We start from the raw sequence: 21,842 nt of genomic DNA on the forward strand, positions 1-21,842 counted from the left end.
CTTGTTTATTGTTCATGGAAAGATTCATTGATTCAAATGATTCGGTAAAGGATTCAAACAGTAAACTAAAGGATTCAAGTGATTCAAATAAAACATTCAATTATTCAAAGGATTTAAATAAAACTGTAAAGGATTCAAATGAGTCAAATGATACTGTAAAGGATTCAACCAATACAGCAAATGAGTCAAATGATTCAAACGATACTGTAAAGGATTCGAATGATGCACTAAATGTCTCAAAGGATACGGTAAAGGATTCCAAAGATTTATACAATGCAGTACAAGACTAAAGGGATGGATTCAAAAGATACAGTAAAGTGACTCAGTAAAGGATTCAAATGATTCAAAAGGATTCAAATGATACAATAAATGATACAAATAAATTCGAAGGATCCAGCAACAGTTTCACAGAATTCAAATGCATTGAAAGGAAGGACTCAAATGATTCACTAGATTATACAAATGATACACTAACAAATTCGACTGATATAATAAATTCAGATTAAACTTCATACTTATCCGATACGATCTCTTAATAACTACGAGAGAGAGAGAGAAAAAAGAGCCTGGTGAGGAAACGACTGCTCAAAGCTGTTATAACGTAAGAAATAACAAAAATAGACAATAATAGACAATAAAAAGTAGTTTTAAACTGATAATTCCTCTAACAGCAAGTGCGTATTATGCCTCGCTATGACACCAACAGCCCTGAGGACATGCTGCAGTGCAAACTAGCAATGTTCTAGAGCAATATTAGCATTATTAGCATTACACATTTCCACCTCCTTGGGGATGAGATTTGAGATGTTGCTAAAAGTGTGCTGAGTGCATCAGATGCAGGTTAGCTCGTGTGTGAATGCACAAATGCATTTCTCCTTCCCTCGGTGTACCCATAATTCCCGTCGGCACTCACAGCATGATTAATGCACACAGGTATTGATTTTTTTTTTCTCTCCCCACTCCTCATCTCCTTTTCATGAATCCTTCTTTTCATTCTTCGGCACACTAAGCTTTTTTTTTTTTTCTTTTTTTTTCTTTCGTCTCTTTTCCTGAAAAATAATGGAGGTTCCGGAAATTTCCTGAGAGAAAATATGTTTTTTTTTCCTCGACACGCTCAATACACCGGATGTTATAACAATATACCGGGCGTGTGAAGTGATAAAAATGGAAGGATCGTGCCTGGATTGTGAAGGGGAAAAAAAGAGCTACACCTTCCTAATCCTCAATATATCCCTCATGCATTTCTTAGTAAAACGTCGGCCATGTTGTTGGTGTTCCTCAACCTTCCACCTCCTTCCAGACTCCATTAGCTAGGCTAAACTCGGCGTACTCTTTTAGAACTGCGGTTTTAAATCTATTTATTAACGCAATGCTGATCTCATCATTGTTATCCATGGTATAAAGATGATTTTCTTTGAAGCATGTCCTAAGGAGATGGCAGTAAAAATGCAAATTATGTTGAAACCTTGTTACATCTGCCTCATTAAGTGGGCGGGGCATGAACTGGGCTCCTCCTCCCTGTCTGGTGCAGTGATTATTAGTTATTCAGGGGCAAGGACGGTCAACTAGCTGCTCAACGGTTCGCAAAATGTCACAAGGCAGAACGTTAGAACAGACAAGCTTCGGCGTATTAGCCACTTTGAAACCCTTGAACCTTATTTCACAGACTCTACACACCATCATTAACACACAGAAAGGGAAGAAGCACTGAATTTCTTTCTCTCTTCATAAATGAGGCAGCTATTTTTCATTCTTAAAGACTCGTTACTAATAAACTAAAACTTTGCTAAAAAAAATCCATCGTTTATGGGCCTGAGTTTTTCAAAATAACCTTTTTTTTTAAAAAAAATATTTACATTAAAAAAATTATGCGTCTTACTTTTATTAGCATGTATTTTTTCATGACTTCTAAAATGATTTTTAAATCTTAATCATTCTTTTTATTTGAAATACCGTATGTTTGAATAATTAAGGAGTAATTCATTCAATTTCATTTTTCATTTCAGGATAAAAATATATATTTTTTTTATATTTTTTTTTCTGTCTCTAATATTATTTTTTTTGCATTCTTTTTATCACTTCAGCCTGTCAGGAAGCTACATGAGCTGCATTTTAAATGAAATACATTTATTATTATTATTATTATTATTATTATTATTATTATTATTATTATTATTGTTGTTGTTGTTGTTGTTGTTGTTGTTAGTAGAAGTAGTAAGTAAAAGTAAAAATAAATAAAAAATATTAAAAGAAATATAGTTTTGTTTTTGTCAATCTCTACGTGATGATCTCACTACAATTCCTCCTCCTCCTCCTTATATCAGTGCCACAACTTTCTTGGTTTAAAAAAAACAAGGTATTGTAGTCCAAAACACACACACACACATACACACACTTGTGTCAGTATAAATGAAGAGCTGTTCTGTGCCTCGCTATGACACATGCACTGATTTGTGTCTAAAATCTATTTGTTTTTGTGAAACACTGTCCTTGTTCATCAATTATTTAAACACAACAACCGAGTAGTGGCTGGAGATCACATCTACAGCACGGACGTCTATTTCTGTTGCACAGAAACTTGTTTGTGTGCACGTGTTCCTCACTCGGTGACACGGCCATTTGATGTCATAGTTAATAAATAAATATATGGACATGTGCTGAATATATACTTTTCTCTTTTTTTTTCTCCAAACTTACTGGAATCTTCTGTTACATCCGAAATCTTTAAAATCGTCAACCAAAGCGATGTTAGCGTCTCTGTTGCGTTTGCTAAACACGCCACAGAGAGAGCCGTCAGCCCCAAGGCAAGGACACGGTCGTGTCCCATTTAACCGAGGTATCGCTCTCTCTCTGTGCCTTCAGTTGGGTGAGAAGTGGGTCAGTACAGTAAAACAAAGTGACACGACTGGCAAATCAGCTCTCACACATGTAGATCAGACGGGACAGAGCGTCTAGACTGGGTCAGAAACAGGAAAAGGTCAGTTATTCCAGAGACGTCCCAATGAACAAGAGACGAACCGCTAATTAAAATACAAACGTGATGCACTTAATTCCTTGCGGTTGCCGTACTACACAAACCCTGCCCGTCTAGTAACAAGAGTTTTTTTATCTTGATGTGTCAAAAAAAAAAAAATCCCATAAAATGTGTCTGGTTGTGTTCACTGGGTGGGCGGGGCCTACTCTTTCTCTCCTGTCAATCATACCAACAAGAGCCAGTTAAAGGGATTTGTGAGTTCAAGTCTGCAGATGATGATCATCTTTAACTGCTACATGCTCTCTAATAAACCAAGTTTTTTTAGTTTAGTCACTGTGTGTGTCTTAGACAAGTTTACCGTGTTAAAAAGTTCCTGTGCTCAGACACGGGAAGCGCGATCAGATGAAACCTAGGAGGATTCTGTCAGATACATTTTACCCAGAATTCCTTTCTAGACAAATAAATAAATAAATAAATAAATAACTCTCCAGTACACAACTGTGCCTCCTCTTGCATTTCGTTCGTACGCAGTATTAAACCCCACAACATGTAAGAATCCCTCCCAGCAGACGGACGAGAGCAGACTCTTACCTGAGACGAGGGGGACGGTGTCTCTCTCCCATGCCACAACGGTGACGTATTTCTCCACTGAGGAAGGAATAATGCACTTGAAGACCGATACGCTGCCCCTCATGGCTGTCTGGTCCGCCACTCGAACCGTGTACGGCTCTCGTAAGACTGCACGCAGGGAGATACACAAGCTCAGACGTCAAAAAGGCTAATCTTCCAAAGGAGGGACAAAGCTAGCATGCTTAGTAACAGATTCAATTTCAACTTTTTATACACTTAAATACAAACTTATTTGTCTAGTGAGAATTATCACCTGCTCCTTGTACTCACCGGCCTTAATGTGAACATCTTGGCTTCGAATTTTCCCTGAAGGATTTTCGGCGGTGCAGTAGTACGTGTTGTCGTGGATCACTTTGCTATAGCTGGAGGGTGAGAAGTGGAAGATCTGGAGCGTGCCGTTGGGGTGCACGTGGCGAATCCCTGGCACGTTGTAGCTCTCTTCGCCGGTGGCCAGGTACCAGCGCAGCGTGGCTGGAGGCACAGCGGCTGCGGGACAGGGCACCAGCGTCCCTGTGGTGCTGGCGAACACTACCTCTTGCAGAGATGCATTGACAAAATACAAGCTGGAATGTAGATCTTCACCAAGAACTGCAAGAAAAATGAGACGAGGAAGGAGACGAGTCAGGGTCGGCTCAGCAACAATGTCTCGATAGCCACAAACACTACAAACCACATGTAAAAATATTAAACCATATCCTAAGCTGCTTTCATGAATGAATATTTATTTATCTAAATAACACAAACACAATGAGACAATAAGGAGGCGGATCATATTTCTTTTTATCCGTTTACAGTTACACGGCATCTTGCGTTCATGTAATCAGTTTTTTCCAAACATGTGCGTGATTGTCAGTAGCGCTACACTTTTACATCTTCTGACTCCCTCCCGTCCATCAAAAAGCACTAAAAACAACTCAAACCAAAAAAGTCTCCACTCCGGAGACCTCTGTGTTCGTAGGAGCATGGAGAAAACAGCGAGACTGGAAAAAGCGTCTGAATTTTTTATGTTTCTTTAAATGTGTTTCGAGACAAAAGAAGCTTCAGCGTCGTATAACTCCATTAGTTAGTGATGCTCGGTCTTCGCTGAAGAGCGTTTTACAGACATTCGGGTGGTTTTCTAAGAGGATTTTCTCAAATAGGAATTTCTATTAAAAGAAAGTTCCTGGGGAAAAAAAAACAACAACAAAAAAAACGATGCCATGATAAACTTGAACGTCTTCTGGAGCATCTTGTATGAACCTTTACGTTTCATCCAAAAAGCTTTTGTTTTGTTCCAAAGAAAACTTCAGCGTATCGATGATGAGACGTTTTATAAGGATCGTCGCATAAACCATATGAGTTTTTACTACAGAAACGGTAATAGATCCTAGTACAGCATGTACATGAAGCTTGTTTTTCGGAAAGAAAGTCAACGGTCCAGACAATGGTTTTGGTGGGTTTAGTGGGTGTGTCACTCTGTATAATCACCTGACATGACTTTTACTGATAGGCTGCATGACTCAACATTCTGAGGTAGAAAGAACTCTCACGTGCTGCTCACGTTTTAATAGCATTCGTGGCAATTTTCTTAAGAGTGCTCGGGTTCAAACCTGCTTCACCTTAAGAAATTTGTTGATGCTGATTAATCGGAAAATCCCACCAGTTAACGTCCACCACGTAATAGGAGTGTGAAGGATGACATGTTGATCACAGAGCAGCATACCGCACTCTGCCCTCTTCCTCATACCTGAGCTCCCAGACATCACCATCACTGGCTAGCATCACTTTGATTGACAGCAGACAAAAGTACCTTTTCATGGCAGCACCCACTCTGGAGCTCGAACGCATTTCTGTTGAAGATAACTTACACCATCTAAGTCTATATAAAGAGTCGAGTTCACCGAAGCGCTAAGCGGAGCGTCCGTACAGCCATCACCTGAAGTCACCTTGCCCGTGAACGGGTCACGGTACAAGCAAACGACGGCAGGCGGTAGAACATTTCCACCCTGCACAGCAGCTCCGTCACCGTCTGAAAGTAATTAAAGCGGAGCTTGTTCAGAGAGAGCAGGAAACGAGGACAGCAGAACAAGCCACCAGAGGAAACGTTCGAGTTCCCGCTCATGCCCTCAGGCTTGTGCAAACCCCGACACACCAGCCCCTTTTTCCCAATTTGCTCTCATGAATATTAAGCAAAGCTCAGTAACGGAGTTCATTTACCCCCCCCCCCCCCCAAAAAAACACAGACGTCCTCTTTGATGCTCGGAGAGAACACAGCCGAGTGACTGCTGAAAAAAATCAACTCACCCCCTCCTCCTCTTCTTCCTCTTCTTCGTCTCTTAAGTGATATAATCTGAGTATCATCTAAACGGCGCTGGAGCAAATGCTCATTTACAGCCTCGCCGCTCGCAGTAACGAGATCAAACGGCCTCGGTAGGTCCAAATCAATTACAGTGGCGCGAAATGTTGACGTCTGAATCGGGCCGAGATGAGAAAGCGCCGGGGTCGGGGACTAAATGAGCTCCCTGTGCTGCCGCGGTGCAGCTGAGCTCCCTAATGTCCCATCAGCACAACGCATGCTATGAATATGTAAACACATACACGCTTGATTTCTCCACTCGGCTCGGGGAAAAAATCGCTTTGCAACATGATTGCACCACGTAGCCGAGTCTGATTTTTTTTTTCCTTTTAATCCCTGAATGAAAACATTTGGAGGAATAACAAGCGGCTTCTCGCTGTGGAGGCAAATTGCATTTTAACCCTCGTGTTGTCAAATAAATTACTGCTGCAATTTTTTTTTACAATCCATAATATATTGTTTTCATCTCGGTTATTAGAAATCGAAGGGAAATTTTTTTTTTAATAAATAAAAATATATATATAAATATTCGTGTCACTGCAGTCATCCGTATAGCCGGTGCTGCTCATATAGACCGACTATGAACCGATCACTGAATCTACACGCCGTTTGTTTGTGCAACTCAAGTGAAAAATGTGAAGTGACCAAATAATCTTGGGGGTTACGTACAAGCGTAGGTCACGTGACTAGATGAGACACCACCGCCCTTTGCTCAAGGCCATTCTCTCCATCTTCAGATGTGCTCTCTCTCTCTCTCTCTCTCTCTCTCTCTCTCTCCCCTCGTCCCCTTCCCACCCTACTCCCTCTTGAGATTGGCTCTGCAGCGCTGCATTATCTCCATCCCCCTTAAAAATACGCCGATCGCACAAAAAGCAGGATCTAAAATCACACAGCCGCAAGAACAAACATTACCAAAAAAATAAAAAATTAATAAATAAAAAATCTCCACCACGATGTCCGCTCAGGTGTGAGGACAGCTAGGACCCTGTTTTCATCTCTCTGATGTATTACCCCTGGGATTCTCTGTCTGACGTACGCATAAATCTTCCTGATGGACACTTGGCAAATTGGTGCTGCACGCATACCAATAAGAAAAAGCTATTTTCAGAGTGAAAGAGAGAGAGAGAGAGAGAGAGAGAGAGAGAGAGAGAGAGAGAGAGAGAGAGAGAGAGAGAGAGAGGTGCTCTGAAAGGTTTGAAGGTTTAAATAATCCTCCTTATATTGTACATTTCCGTCAAGGCGTTTTCCTCCTCGTCATGGCGCTAATGGGTCATGTTGGGTTCGTGACAGAAGGAAAATTCTCTCCACGTGCCGAGGCAGCCAAGCGTATGTAAATGTATTCTGAGCGTTTAGTGCTCGGGATTAATCAAATTATAATTTAATCATCTGATCAAACAACAATTAGCATAATCACTTCTGGGGACGTGCTGATAGAAAAGAACAGGGAAGCAGAACAGGCTTGGAGCTAGCAGCGTTGGTTTTAACCCGCTGTTAAAGTTGTGTCCTTTTATTTAGAAATATCAAGAGTTCATTTTTAATTCTTCCTTCTGATTGGTCAGAGGAGAGCATGTATGTGTCTCTCTTATCTTTTTTTTTTTCTTTTGAGGAGACATGTATGCACTGAAACTGGAGACTCCTTCCATAAATAAATGTTCAATAAATGTCACCTCACAGTAAATCTGATCTGATTAAATCTAACGTATAATATCAGACCCTGTCGATAAAATGTCGCTATAGCAACGACAACATATAACATAATGCCTGTGTTTTGGAGCTGCACTACCATCAGAGAACATTAGTCAATACCTTCTGACCAATCAGGATCTAGAATCCAAATTTATCTGCCCACCTTGATTCTGACCCTTTTGGCTTTGCACACCTTATACGGTTGCTTTTTTCCTCTAGTTTCCGTTCGACTTATGTGTTTATCCGCCGATGACTTCTAACTGTACATCAGCTCTCTTAGTTTGTTCAATGCCGATTTTTATTCCTTCTCTGTTCTTATGCCAATTCTAGTCCTGGTCCTGCTAATCACTTTGATACGGTAGCATATGCAGATATCACTAATGCTAGGACGTCAATCTATCTGCCCTATTTGAGCTCAGAGAAATCTGACAACAGTGTTTAATTTAACAAACCTCCCATCTTTCCTCTGGAGTGTGTAAAAAAAAAAGAAATCTACAACAGTTTAGAGAAGAGACAAGCATCATCACCAAGCGGCTCCTCTGCAGGATGACAGAAGAGCGCTCATTAGTGGACTGCATGTGCCTCGTGCCATCCAGGCGCACACACACACACACAAGCACAAACACACACACTCGTTATGCCAAGTCATCAGAGCTGCGAAGGAATAAGTGCACCTGAAGCTCTCGCCGTTCTTCCCTCTCTGTCTGCTCCTCCTAACGTCCTTTAGATTTCCTCTGCTGAAGTGACAGCTCGCCGTGTAGACAAGCAGACGGAGCGGGACAGCCAAGAAAAAAAAAAGATTAGAGCGGTGTTTGGAAGAAAAAAAAGATAACCGTGGCGACAGCGTACATGGTGTTCGTTAGCAAATATTTGTAGTCGAGGCTTGTTAGCGACTGTAAACACACAAGGCCACGATTACCGAGGGATTTATAATAAAACAAAGTGGTTACGATCCTGATCTTAACTTCTTCACTCACTCAAAAGGAAAAGAAAAAAGTATTTTAAACCAGGAACATGAGAAAAAAAACAAGCGTAACTGAATCATCTTAATTCTTCTGCGATTAAAACGGCAGTAAAGATTTTATGTAAATCTGAATGGATAAAAAGTCTGCCGGTTATATATTTTTTGTCCAATACAATGTAGAGTCTTTACATATTTACATTTAGATGAAACTACTGTCTAATATCATCCTTGAAAGTTCCAGATATGGGAAAACATTCTGGTGTTCCAAAATGGCCGCTTCGACATCGCAGCGAATCTGTTTAGAGATTACCGGAAGTCGCGAGCTCGTAGGCTCGGGTTCTTCATCGTCTTGGCTCAAGAAGTTTTTTCTTGCTGGTTTAAGGTTTAAGATAAGTATGATTTCTATTCTGATTTTCTATATTTCTGTAAAGCTGTACTACAGCGTCCAAGTGCTATTCAAATCAAACTGAATTCAAATTTAAATGTTATTTGTCACATTAATGAGTCTACACCATAGCACATGCAGTCAAATGCTTTTTTTAAAATAACATAATATATTTTTTAATCAGGTGCATTAGGTATTAGGGTTCCTTGTGGGTTCTTCAGAATGATTTTTATTTATTTTATTTTATTTTTTGAAGGTTCTTTAACTTTAGAACCAACTTGGAACAAAAAAAAACCTAAATCCTTGATTTGTTTAAAATTTACGTGTTGCGGTAATCGTTATGATTTTCCCCACAAACTTCCTGTCAGGTTCTCGTACTCGGTTCCTCGTGTCCATCTTCTATAATGCTCATATAATCTTCCTCAAAGGTTCTTTGCTCACATGAGGTTTCTTTCCCAAAGGGTTCTACCTGTAAACTAATACAAAGTTTAAAAAAAAAAAGATTTTCCTTCAAATGTTATTATGGAAAGGATCTTGATTTTTTTTTTTTTTAAATTAGGTTTATTTAAAAAATAAATAAATAAATAAACACAACAACAACAAAAAACAGGGTTCCTCTTGGTTCTTCCGGATGTTTGGGAATTAAATAAATAAGTCGTTTAAATATGTTTCAAATGAAGGTGTAGGTCTTCATCATTGTTGAAAAAATCTTGATGGAATCTTGATGTTTTTAGCAATGAAATCATCCGACTTGGTGTTTCTGTTGTTCCACAACTGCACATCAGACAGTTGTGTTGTGTTGTGTCCTACATTTGTGCAGCTCATTAGTGTCCAATGGGATGCGTATTGTATTCGGCCCTTGGCGGAACCTCGTGTAAAACACGGTTGTCCCTTTTAGTTACTGTGCGACTCTCTGGGGGACGTCTCTGTTGTCCCAATTACGGTTTTGTTTTAATCGTTATGCAATGTTTGCGAGAGCTCTTCAGAACCAGAAGAGCTCTTGGAAGCAGCTCGATTTTACATGCAAGTGCTTACGAGATGCATCAGAGCTGAAAAACGTGAGTTAAACACAGACAATAATCTTTCATTCTCTCTCAAATCTGATCACGAAAGAATTTTTATTGGAATGTTATATAATATTGTGGATAAACATTCAGAGGGATTTAGGACACATTTGGCAACACTGCAGTCTTTGCTTTTCTGGGAGAACCTTAAAATTAGATTTTGCAGCGTAATGATTTCCCAGATGTTCTCAACTTCAATGAAACTGTTCATACAGTCTTAGGGGGAATAAAAAAAGGTTCCTCAATGGTTCTTGGGTTAGTTACAGGCTCTTCTAAGAGTTGTAGTAGGGTGGAAGGCATCAACCAAGCGACAAGCCAGGTTCTAGATTTAAATACATGGTTTAAGTTCTACAGAAATGTTCTAAATATACTGGAAGAAGGATGAAGCAGTTTAATACAAGGCTCAAAGGAATCCTTATGAGGTGGCTTGTAATCATGCTCTAGGGTTCTTTTCTAAGGGGTTCTGCTTGGAAGCATGTGGAGCAAACCAGATTCTAGATTCACGTTAGTAGAAAATAAGGTTCCTAGTAGGACCTTGTAGCAGTTCTCGAATCAACCTTTTTTTTTTTTAGAGTTTTTTTTTTTTAAAGTTTAAGGAGTTTTTTGTTACACGTTCGTCTCTTCTTTCACCAGAAGATCAAACAGAAGAACCGTTTTTTTTTCTATGCCTGTTTTATAGAGATCATTAACAGTTACTCCAGAAGAACAAGTGCAATCCTTTAAAGGTTTATTCACTCTGAGATCACACAAAAAAAGAAGTAGAAGAACTTACAACCAAATCTGTCATCTGAGAGAGCCCCTCGATGTAGAACGTTTCTCTTTAGAACCTGACCCAATCCAAAGCCTCTTCATCCACACTAAGTGAAAGTGAAGTATGAGGCTTTGGTTTTAACTCATCACTAGGTTCACGCTTAAAAAATAATCTAAAACCTTCAGGGATCTTTGGCGCTTTTTTTTCAGAACCCAAGAATTTTTCTTTCTTTTATTAATGGCTCCAAGTTGAAGCACTTTAGAAAGCATTTAAGCACTTAAGCATTGAAGCACGTTAAAGCATTACATGTAAAAAAAAAAAACAAAAAAAAACCAAGAAGCCATAAAGAACCCAGTTTTCTAAGAGAACCACAGTTTCATGGTCCAATCAAGAAATCCTAAAATAACCGTTTTGTGTAACGAGTGAACGACTTAAAAGTGTTTGTATCACGTTGATTTAATGTTAACACACCGGAGGTTTCTGGAGTATTCTTACGTTTAAAGATATAGAAATCTTCTGAGCTCTTATAGGCTCGATTTTCTACAGCTTTCTATCCTCCAGCAGCAGCATGTCCTCCTTGTCCTCCTCCTCCTCCTCCTCCTCCTCCTCCTCCTCCTCTTTGAAAGCCTGAATGCGTCGGCGTATAAACAGCAGGTTGCCAGTTGTTGTGCACTCGGACTTCCGGGGTCACCTGTACAACGCGAGAGCCGTCATCCATGACAAGGGTTTCCATAGTGACCGTGCCGGGAGCAGGCTGTATGCTCCGCCACCTCCGAACACTGCATACTGTACGCTATCTCAGTCTCACACCGGAGCATCACGATCCACAGCCTCCAGGGCCAATGCTGACTCGAAAAAAAAACCCCACACGGACCTGATAGAGATCGATCGTCTGTGAACGTGGCTCGGGTGCACAAACACATTGCCGCAAACGGGGCTGGATCGATCGAATGGCAACACTCGTTATTATAAATAAATAAATGAATAAATAAACAAACAAACAAATAAATAAACAAGACGACTTGACTTGACCTGAGCGCGTCAGAAGGATTACGACGGTTATACAATCTCTGGCCTGGATGCGTGAGAATGAACTGAAAGAAATTTGCAGGTGCACACGCTTCTCTGCATGTGTCCATCATCGCAATGCTACGTGCTTTGTAGTAAAGCTTTTTATTCTTTCAATCTTTCTTTTTTTTTTTTTACCCTTCCCTCATCTTTGCTTGACGTTCCACCATCGCACTCTTACACACAAGCCAATGTTCATCCATCTTCTAAAAAAATCCTCCTAAATGCCCCCATTTTCCCTGAATCCACTCCCTTATTACCCCCTCACCACCACCACCACCAACACCACCCTACTGAAACCCCACCCCCCCACCTTCCTCTATACACACCCTTCTTGATTTAGCCCAGCAACCAGCAGCCCCTCTCAATGCCTCTCCTTTTTCGATGCGCGACAACGTTTTTTTTTTTTTTTGTGCATCGAGAGATTTTTTTTTTAAGGTCATTCACATTTCACTTTATTTGCCCAACAAATAAAACAGAATCTAATTTAGAACGAAATAAAAAAAAGCACACAAACACACACACACATATACACACACACACACACAGCGGTGACAAACTGGTGAATTTTTTATTTTTTTTTCCTTTTGCTTTAATGCCGTTTCCAACATGGCGCATGTGACGCCATGAAAACAGAAATACACAAGCTGTTTTTTTCCCCCGACAATCTTTTAAATATAAATAAAAATACAAGTATATATCTTACGGTCTAATACAGTACGGTACACGATACGATCATACAATTCATTTCAACCCAGCAGTCAACGTCCGCTGTTTATTTTCTTTAATAAAAATGTCTTCAATATCGTTGCAAACACTGACAGGGATACAGATTAGAAATAAAATGTTGTATGTTTACTTTCAGATGGAATGAGAGCTGGGATGACAAGATGTGGAAATTTCATGGAAACCGTGCACACTCGAAGGTGCAATTTGCATCGTGTAAAAACGGGAAATTTGCAGAAATTTTGACCATCATTAATTACATATGAAATTTTTTATAAATAAATCAAATAAAAATATTGGAATAAAAATCATTGATTCATTTCTGGGATCGTTTAAAGCCTGGAGTGTTTATTGTTTGTTATTTAAAGCTGGAGGGGGAAAATGCTGGGTTTTTATATACAGGTCTGAAAAGCATGCAATTGCACCAAATCGTGTTGCACACTATGGAGTGAAAAGAAAAAAAAGAAGAAAAAAAAAGAATCGAATCCACAATTTGCATATTGAAGATTTACAAATCGTTGTTTTAAACTAGAATATAAAATCTTCATGGATTTTTTTATGCAGGATGAGCTCACAGTTTTCATTTTAAAGGATTTTATAGGATTCAGGTATATTATTATTATTATTATTATTATTATTATTATTATTATTATTATTATTATTATTATTATTATAAAAATCAACTCACCATTCAAGATGCACTGGAAAAAGATGATGGCCAATATCCTCATGCCCCGCTCCTTTCAATCCCCAAGCTCAGATTTTCTATCCTCTTCCCCTCACTTTTGCTATGTTTTCCTTCACGCTGGAATATTTCACTTCATAAATCTTCAATTTATGGCTGTCTGTGTGACATATATCAATATAAGCTCTATAACCTCTCTCTCTCTCTCTCTCTCTCTCTCTCTCTCTCTCTCTCTCACTTCCTCTCTCACTTCCTCTCTCTCTCTCTCTCTCTCTCTCTTTCTCTCTCTTCCTCTCTCTCGTTCTATCTACTGATTGTCGTCCCTAAAGCCCCTCACACAGGTGGACCCTCATCCGTGAGGAACCGGAACAGCACACGTCCAAAAAACAAAAAGTTAATCCTCTCCGATCAGTCATGGGTTTAAAATCACAGCCAAAGTTTCCCCTGGACCTCAAAAAAAAGAAAAAGTGCAAAAAAAATAACAGGTTGAATAAATGAAACATAAAGCATGAGATCCAGACGGAGAGTTGGCTTTATCGGCTGTTAGCTGTAGTCAGAAGTGAGTCCTTCTTCACCATGTCGCTCCATCCAGGAGGAAACACACACACACATCTTCCCCGTGCTGCTCCTCACGCTCACACACGTCCGCTCGGCTCCGAGCACTGCGGAATAACCCCCTCTCTCTCTCTCTCTCTCTCTCTCTCTCTCACTCTCTCTCTCTCTTTCTCTCTCTCTCTCTCTCCTTAAAGGTGCAGGGCCACTCCACCCTGACTCCAACCACTCAACTCCCTCCCCACCTCCAGCATCACTCCCCTTCTCTCATATTTACAATTATTTCCAACACACACAACGTGAGCGAGAGATCAGGGACAGGTACAGCAGCTCCCTCACGTTGTCTTAATTGGACGAGATGGACCCGTGTCCTTTGGCGTGTTTGCTTTATAATTCATGAGCCCCAAGGGGGGGTATGAAGAGGAGGAGGGGTGGGTGGGTGGGTTACATTTTGTGCACATGAAGGAAGGAAACCTGGGTTAGTAGGAGGGAGACGTTTACATGCCGGCATTAAGTTGCGTTTGTTAATTGACCTTGACAAATCTCAGCTCCGGCGTCGCATGCGGTGCAGCCATTAAGCCAAAGTGCTCCATATTAACCCTGTTTTAATTTAATGCTCACACACGTTACACACACTGCTGTGCTTCTCAGCAACTTATACAGTCTATACCCTTAATAATAATAATAATAATAATAATAATAATAATAATAATAATAATAATATTTACAATATGTATCAGCTGTTTTTTTTATATTTTATATAATTTTATATTTATATAATTAAAGTTTTATAATAGAATCTTTTATTCTTTATAATAGTAATAATAATAATAATAATAATAATCATTTATTCAGCATAATTAAATAACAAAGTACTCACAAGCTAGAAATGTTTATTACAACATTAAATAAAATGCTTCTCCTACTACTAATAGATCAAATTAATATAAAATCGATTTATTACAATTTAATAGGACTATTAATTACACATTATATGTTATAATTAAAAACATGAAGTAATGTATCACTTTATATTGTCATAATGTTGTCAATATTGCTAATATTATTAAAAAAAGTCATGTTTTACTCTGTTTTAATATTTAATATTATTATTATTATTATTATTATTATTATTATTATTATTATTATTATTATTCCTACTGCATAACAACAATCATGCATTATATTTTATATTTTATTTCCTATTGTAGTACAATTATAATAATTAAATAATTACGTAGTAATAAGCGATTTTGGCTTAATAACATGTTTATTATACTGTAGTAATAATAATAATAATAATAATAATAATAATAATAATAATCACAGAACAATATGGGAATATTATGAGAATTAATTCTAATGGATAAATTCAGCCAATATAAATATAGTAATAATAATATTGCATTTACTCGAGATAATAATGCTAAATAATTCGGGGAGTCTTAGGGAGCATGAGCCGTGCTGCTGCTCATGTGTGTGATATTGGGTGTCGGGTGTTTTGCAGACAAACTGCACCTGTCCTGTGTTTGCTGCTGCTGTCTGATTGGTTTAGCGTCGAGCGCAGACCTGCCCATGCTGCTGAACACAGGAGCCGTCATTGTTCAGCGCCTGGGGCTGAAAATACACATCATTATAGAGCTGCTGCAGACACACACACACACACGCACGCACACACACACACACACACACACACACACACACACACACACACACACACACACAGAGCTCCTCTGAGCTTTCTCAGCGTCCTCCTTTTGCCCACTATGGTTCTGGGTGAATGAATCACGTCTCTCTGTGGTTGGGCGATTGAGAGAGTTTTGGTTATTAGGTGAACCGGAGGCTCGGTGCAGTGACTGAGTGTCTGAGATGGAGTGGAGATGGTAATGACACATGGCTGTGGTTATCAGCACCGATCCAGCTGTACGCCCCCATCAGCCACACAACACAATACAACACACCACAATACATTACAACACACTTCAACACAACACACCACGTTACAACACAACACACAACAACACACCACACTACATTACACACCACACCATGCTACAACACATTACAACACAACACACCACGTTACAACACAACACATTACAACACACCACACTATGTTACAACACACTACAGCACAACATACCACACCATGCTACAACACACTACAACACACTGTACCACGTTACAACACAACACAACACACCACGTTACAAAACAACACACTACACTATGTTACAACACACTACAGCACAACATACCACACCATGCTACAACACACTACAACACACTGTACCATGTTACAACACAACACACCGCACCATGTTACAATACACTACAACACACCACACAACACCACAACACACTACAACACAACACACCATGATACAACACACCACACAATGTTACAACACAACACACTACAACACACCACACCATGTAACAACACACCACACCACGTAACAACACACCATGTTACAACACAACACAATACAACACACTACAACACAACACACTACATTACAACACACTACAACACAACACACCATGTTACAACACACCACACAACAACACACCACACTACATTACAACGCACTAAAACACAACACACCACGTTACAACTCAGCACACTACAACACACCACACCATGTGACAACACACTACAACACCATGTTACAACACACAACAACACACAACAACACAACACACAACAACACACCACAATAAATTACAACACAAACAAATTTAAGGTGATAGACACTACGAGCTGTGTCAGGAACACATTAGGTTAGGGTTAGGGTTGGGGTTGGGGTCAGGGTCAAGTTAGGGTTAGGGTCAGGGTTAGAGTCAGGGTTAGGGTCAGGGTTAGGGTCGGGGTTAGGGTCAGGGTTAGAGTCAGGGTTAGGGTCAGGGTTAGGTTAGGGTCGGGGTTAGGGTTAGGGTCAGGGTTAGAGTCAGGGTTAGGGTTAGGGTCAGGGTTAGAGTCAGGGTTAGAGTCAGGGTTAGGTTTCGGGTTGGGGTCGGGGTTAGGGTCAGGGTTAGGGTTAGAGTTAGAGTCAGGGTTAGGTTTCGGGTTAGGCTTAGGGTCAGGGTTAGAGTCAGGGTTAGGGTTAGGGTTAGGGTCAGCAACGTGCTGTTACAGCACCGCATCACCTCATCAGTGAAATATTTGATTTGGGAAAAACTATTCCTTTAAGTGTTTACTGTGAAATTGGAAAAAGAGAAAAAACAGAATCTTCTAGCACTAAAGTCATATGTAGTGACGTCCTCTGAGAGCTGTACTCATGTTTAACACACGTAAAGGAAAGAGGGATTCGGCTGAGTGTGATCGCAAAATGATCACATTTCTAGAGGGACTGATATGTATCCTGATGTTTTATTATAAAATAAAAAAATTAACCAATAAAAAATTTAAATTCAGATAATATCAATGACAAAAAAAATCTCCTCGCTAAAGAAGACAAATGATCACAGGAAACGTTAAACATTGTGAAACTCGGATTATGTAAATCGTCACGGTGCAGATTCATGCCAGAGTGTGTTCAAAGGAAAAAAACCACAAACGTTGCCCTTGGACACATCTTCCCCAGTCGGGTCCTTCAGTGTGATCGGGACCCGGGGGACAACTGAGGACCTGAGGGAAAACTGGGACTAAACCGAGCAGCTAATTATGAGCAGGGCATGCTGGGATATCAGACACGATCTATGGGATTTCATGGAGCTGGAACATCGCGTCGCTTCTTCTGAACATGCGTTATTTTTTTTCTGTCAATTGTCACTATTGTTATGAATGGTGTGTGTGTGTGTGTGTGTGTGTGTGTGTGTGTGTGTGTGTGTGTGTGTGTGTGTGTATGCGGCAACCGTGACCCCGTTGTGCCACGCTTTCTGCCGCAACAAGCACTTCCATATCTACACATCAACACTGACTGCACTGGGAGAAAGAAGCAGTTGGAGAACAGGGTCATAGTTTTACCAAACCCATAGTATTAAAAAAATACAAATAAATAGATAGATAGATAGATAGATAGATAGATAGATAGATAGATAGATAGATAAACATACAAATAAATAAATAAATAAATAAATAAAAGTTTTTACTAAGACTCATCTGAATTTATGCTTAATGAAATGTTTTTCCACATTCATTCATCACCTTATTATTCGTACTAGAATTTTTAAAAACTTTTTTTTTTTGATCAAAAAGTGTTGATTTATTTACATTTTTTTTCTTTTATATTACCGATATTTTCATTTTAAGAAAATCCTCATTTTCAGAAACGGCCTCAGATATCCGAAGCAAAGTTGTAACCTCCAGGACAGAGATGTATAAGACTTTTACACTTTCTCTGTATCCTGACCCCAAGAGTGAGAAAACAAAAAGAAAAACTATTAAATTATCGAGTCAAAAGTATGTGCACCCCTGAGCATCACACCCATACTGTATGTGGTTCTGGTTCAAAACTGCTACCACAAAACTGGAAGTTGAAGTGTCTCTCGAATTTTGACTGATATTTCATGTTACTGTTTGAGACGAATGGATTCTTCTGCATATTGGATGTTTTACTGCATATATGTAAACGTTAAGCCGCTCTTTATCTGCCTCCCCACGTGGAACTGTTTGAGTGGCTTTATATTCCAGCAGACGCAGTGTGTTACTAAGCGACTAACACACATTGCTGGGACCAAATTAAATCATGCGGTTAGAAAAAAAAAGCAGCGAGCAGCTGATTGGCTAGAGCAGGTCTGATGGGGCACGCTGGAGAATCCATACATTGATCCGGGGTATTGACCAGCGTCTCTCTGCTCATCTCCATCAGCCCTGTGTTTTCTCCAGCTACATTCATGAGGCTACTGCAGAATGCACACACACACACACACACACACACACACACACACACACACACACACACACACACACACACAGAAATTGTGTATACAATACTGATCAGGTCTTCTCTGGGCCAGAATGACAGACTCGGTCCATCAGTCCAACACATCCCCTGTATCCCCCACCACCCCACCCAATATCCCAGCATGCTGTGCTGAATGTGGGCGTGACCCCACCCTGTTCCTGTCAGCCTGCCTGCTAACGGCTCTCTGCATTTTACATAGGGATTACACACACTTACTCAACACTGACAGATTACTGTATCAACACACACACAGTGTACTAAAGATTACATGCAGATTATTTCACATTACACAGATAAGTTGCATGTTAAATCAGATCTCTCTCTCTCTCTCTCTCTCTCTCTCTCTCTCTCTCATATATACATTTATCTCTCTATTTCTTCTAGATAATAACATTTCAAATTAATTTTGATAATAGTTATCTGGGTAATAATAATAATGCTAATAATAATAAGTATTATTATTATTGTCATCATTATTATTATTATCATTATTATCATTATTATTATTGTTATTATTATTATCAGAAATTATATTCCAAACAGTAATATATTATTATAAGTAACCTTTACTTCCATTTTTCTTATTTGAATTCAGTTTTTTATTATATATTTTATTCACAAATATATTCATCGCCGAACAATTATTTTGAAGCGATCTTGGTTTGTTGACCATCTAAAATGTCACAGTGTGTTTAGAGAAAATTAGATTTAACTGCAGCTTTTAGTGCTTTTGAATGAATGTATAAAACACACACACACACACACACACACACACACACACACAAACACACACTCACACACAGAGCTGCTGTTTCACTGCAGTAGCTGAATTGTGTCGTTTTAAAACGTCAGGATGCTCTACACGCTGTCAGTCTCAGTGAAAAGCACGTGAGATGAGTTCCCTCATTCACCATCGCCCAGCCGCGAGCTGCAGTGTTGCTTAGTAACCACGGCACACGGCTGACCTTATCCACTTGGTCATAAAAATGTATGAAGGCCTCGTAGTAATATTTTTTGGTCTCCTGTCTGTCCTGTCTGTTTTTCTGTCACTCTCTCTCCCTCTCTCTCTCTCTCTCTCTCTCTCTCTCTCTCTCTCTCTCTCTCACACACACACACACACACACACACACACACACACACACACACAGAGCAGCTGTTGCCTTGAGGTTCAAGCAGTCAGTTCATCTACAGACGCTGATCACATGACCCGGCTCTCTGTTCTTCCTTCAGATTTTCCTCCTGTCTTTGTGTCTTTCAGCTATGATTTCACATCCATGTTAATTTCACCTTACAGACTGTGACATACTCACATACTGTAATACTTAATCCTGCCCACTAGGTACTTAACTCCGCCCATGCAAATTGCGTCTCTCACGTAAGCGAAACAGGAAGTGTCTAATAAAACCATCACTTCATTAAAGCTTCTCTAAGATCTGCTCTGTATCACAATAAGATGGCTGAATTTGTGACTGGTTAAGTTTATAGTTAGGTTTCTGTCACCGTGAAGGTAATAAATTAGTCATATGTCTCACAGTTGGTGTCAGTGAGAAGTTCAGGGGTCTGTCTGAAGTGTTAAGTGCTTGGTGGTGGTGGTGGTGGTGGTGGTGGTGGTGGTGGTGGTGGTGGAACCCACAGGGCACACAGATGTTGGTGTAGATGCCTGCAGGAGAACGTAGTGGCAGATGTTACACACTCAGCGAACACTTGAGGGAAGAGGACACGAGCTGAAAAGGCAGTGAAGGAGGCAGCAGGTTCTCACCCACACACACACACACACACACACACACACACCCATCTGGTCACATTTCCAATGCAAAGCCAGGGACATCAGCTTTACGCCGTGCCAGACACATCAACACAAAGTCAACATGACCAAAGGGCTTTGCTCTGGCGACATATCCACATTTATTAGGAACACTTTATTAGGATTTGGCGTGCAGTGAATGAGGAGGTAGAACATAATACTAACTTTTTCCACACATATAAATGAATCATTTCTAAGCACCCTGTGTTGTACCTTTAACTGCCCAGTTTGTGAAGGACGGCTCAATCGATGCTTCGATCGTTTCCATCGCGTACCTCAGCTTCTATGGTGGATTTTGGCTAAAATTCCTTCTGCAGCGTTCATCACAACAAGGCAGTTAAGTTCCATATGATGCTTTAGGGAAGATCTTATAACACTACATATGGAGTAAAAATATATTGCAGCTGGAGGCTAAATATTTGAAGACGCGCTGTCTAACTGTCCATGTGCATCACTATCAAACTCGAGCACTCGTCTGTCCAGCTCTTATTACAGTAAAGCTAAGACAGGATGGATCGATATATATATACACACACACACACATATATATAATGATCATTTGGGATCAGCACTCGTGTTCTCGGTTCTGCTCTGCTCTCACACCACTCTTACGCTTTCATGTGAAGATGAAAGCACACATCTGGTCTCTGAAGACAGTTTGTAACGGTTTCTTTACAAAAAAAAATCAAGCGTCGATTCCTTTTTTGAAATTTTTTATTCCCGCACCAAACTTTAAAAGAAGAGAAGCTCAATACGAAGCGGTGGAGGACCGGCGGCCTGTGGTGTCATTCAGAAATAATTAGAAAATACTTGATATAACAGAAGCAGTATTATATATCAGTGATTAGATATATGAATAATATTCATTCATTCATTCATTCATTTTCTACCGCTTATCTGAACCTCTCGGGTCACGGGGAGCCTGTGTCTATCTCAGGCGTCATCGGGCATCGAGGCAGGATACACCCTGGACAGAGTGCCAAACCATCACAGGGCACACACACACTCTCATTCACTCACACACACACTATGGAAAATTTTCCAGAGATGCCAATCAACCTACCATGCATGTCTTTGGACCGGGGGAGGAAACCGGAGTACCCGGAGGAAACCCCCGAGGCACGGGGAGAACATATCACTAAGCCACCATGCCCCCTGAATAATATTGAAGGTTCCAAAGCATTTTGTGCGAAGAAAAAGAAAAAAGTAGCATCTCTTAATCACAGTGATGCTGCAGAATCATGTGCATCAATCAATCAAGGGCAGAGTTTGGGAACTGATCAAGACTAAATTAGGGAAAAAATCTGG

General features: G+C 40.0%; 1 protein-coding gene across 1 annotated transcript in view; it reads right to left on the reverse strand.

Moving 5' to 3' along the window:
• The window catches only part of dscama (Down syndrome cell adhesion molecule a), a 59,308-nt gene extending 45,276 nt beyond the window's left edge, over positions 1 to 14,032 (reverse strand). The window contains exons 1-3 of the mRNA XM_027158736.2: positions 13,272 to 14,032; positions 3,875 to 4,192; positions 3,566 to 3,712 (exon numbers count right to left, since the gene is read on the reverse strand). Coding sequence (XP_027014537.1) covers positions 3,566 to 3,712; positions 3,875 to 4,192; positions 13,272 to 13,314 — 508 coding nt within the window. The 5' untranslated portion in view covers positions 13,315 to 14,032. The remainder of the gene's footprint in view (positions 1 to 3,565; positions 3,713 to 3,874; positions 4,193 to 13,271) is intronic.
• Positions 14,033 to 21,842: the final 7,810 nt, after the last annotated feature.

Source organism: Tachysurus fulvidraco, chromosome 20, assembly GCF_022655615.1.
Source record: "Tachysurus fulvidraco isolate hzauxx_2018 chromosome 20, HZAU_PFXX_2.0, whole genome shotgun sequence".
Taxonomy (NCBI): domain Eukaryota; kingdom Metazoa; phylum Chordata; class Actinopteri; order Siluriformes; family Bagridae; genus Tachysurus; species Tachysurus fulvidraco.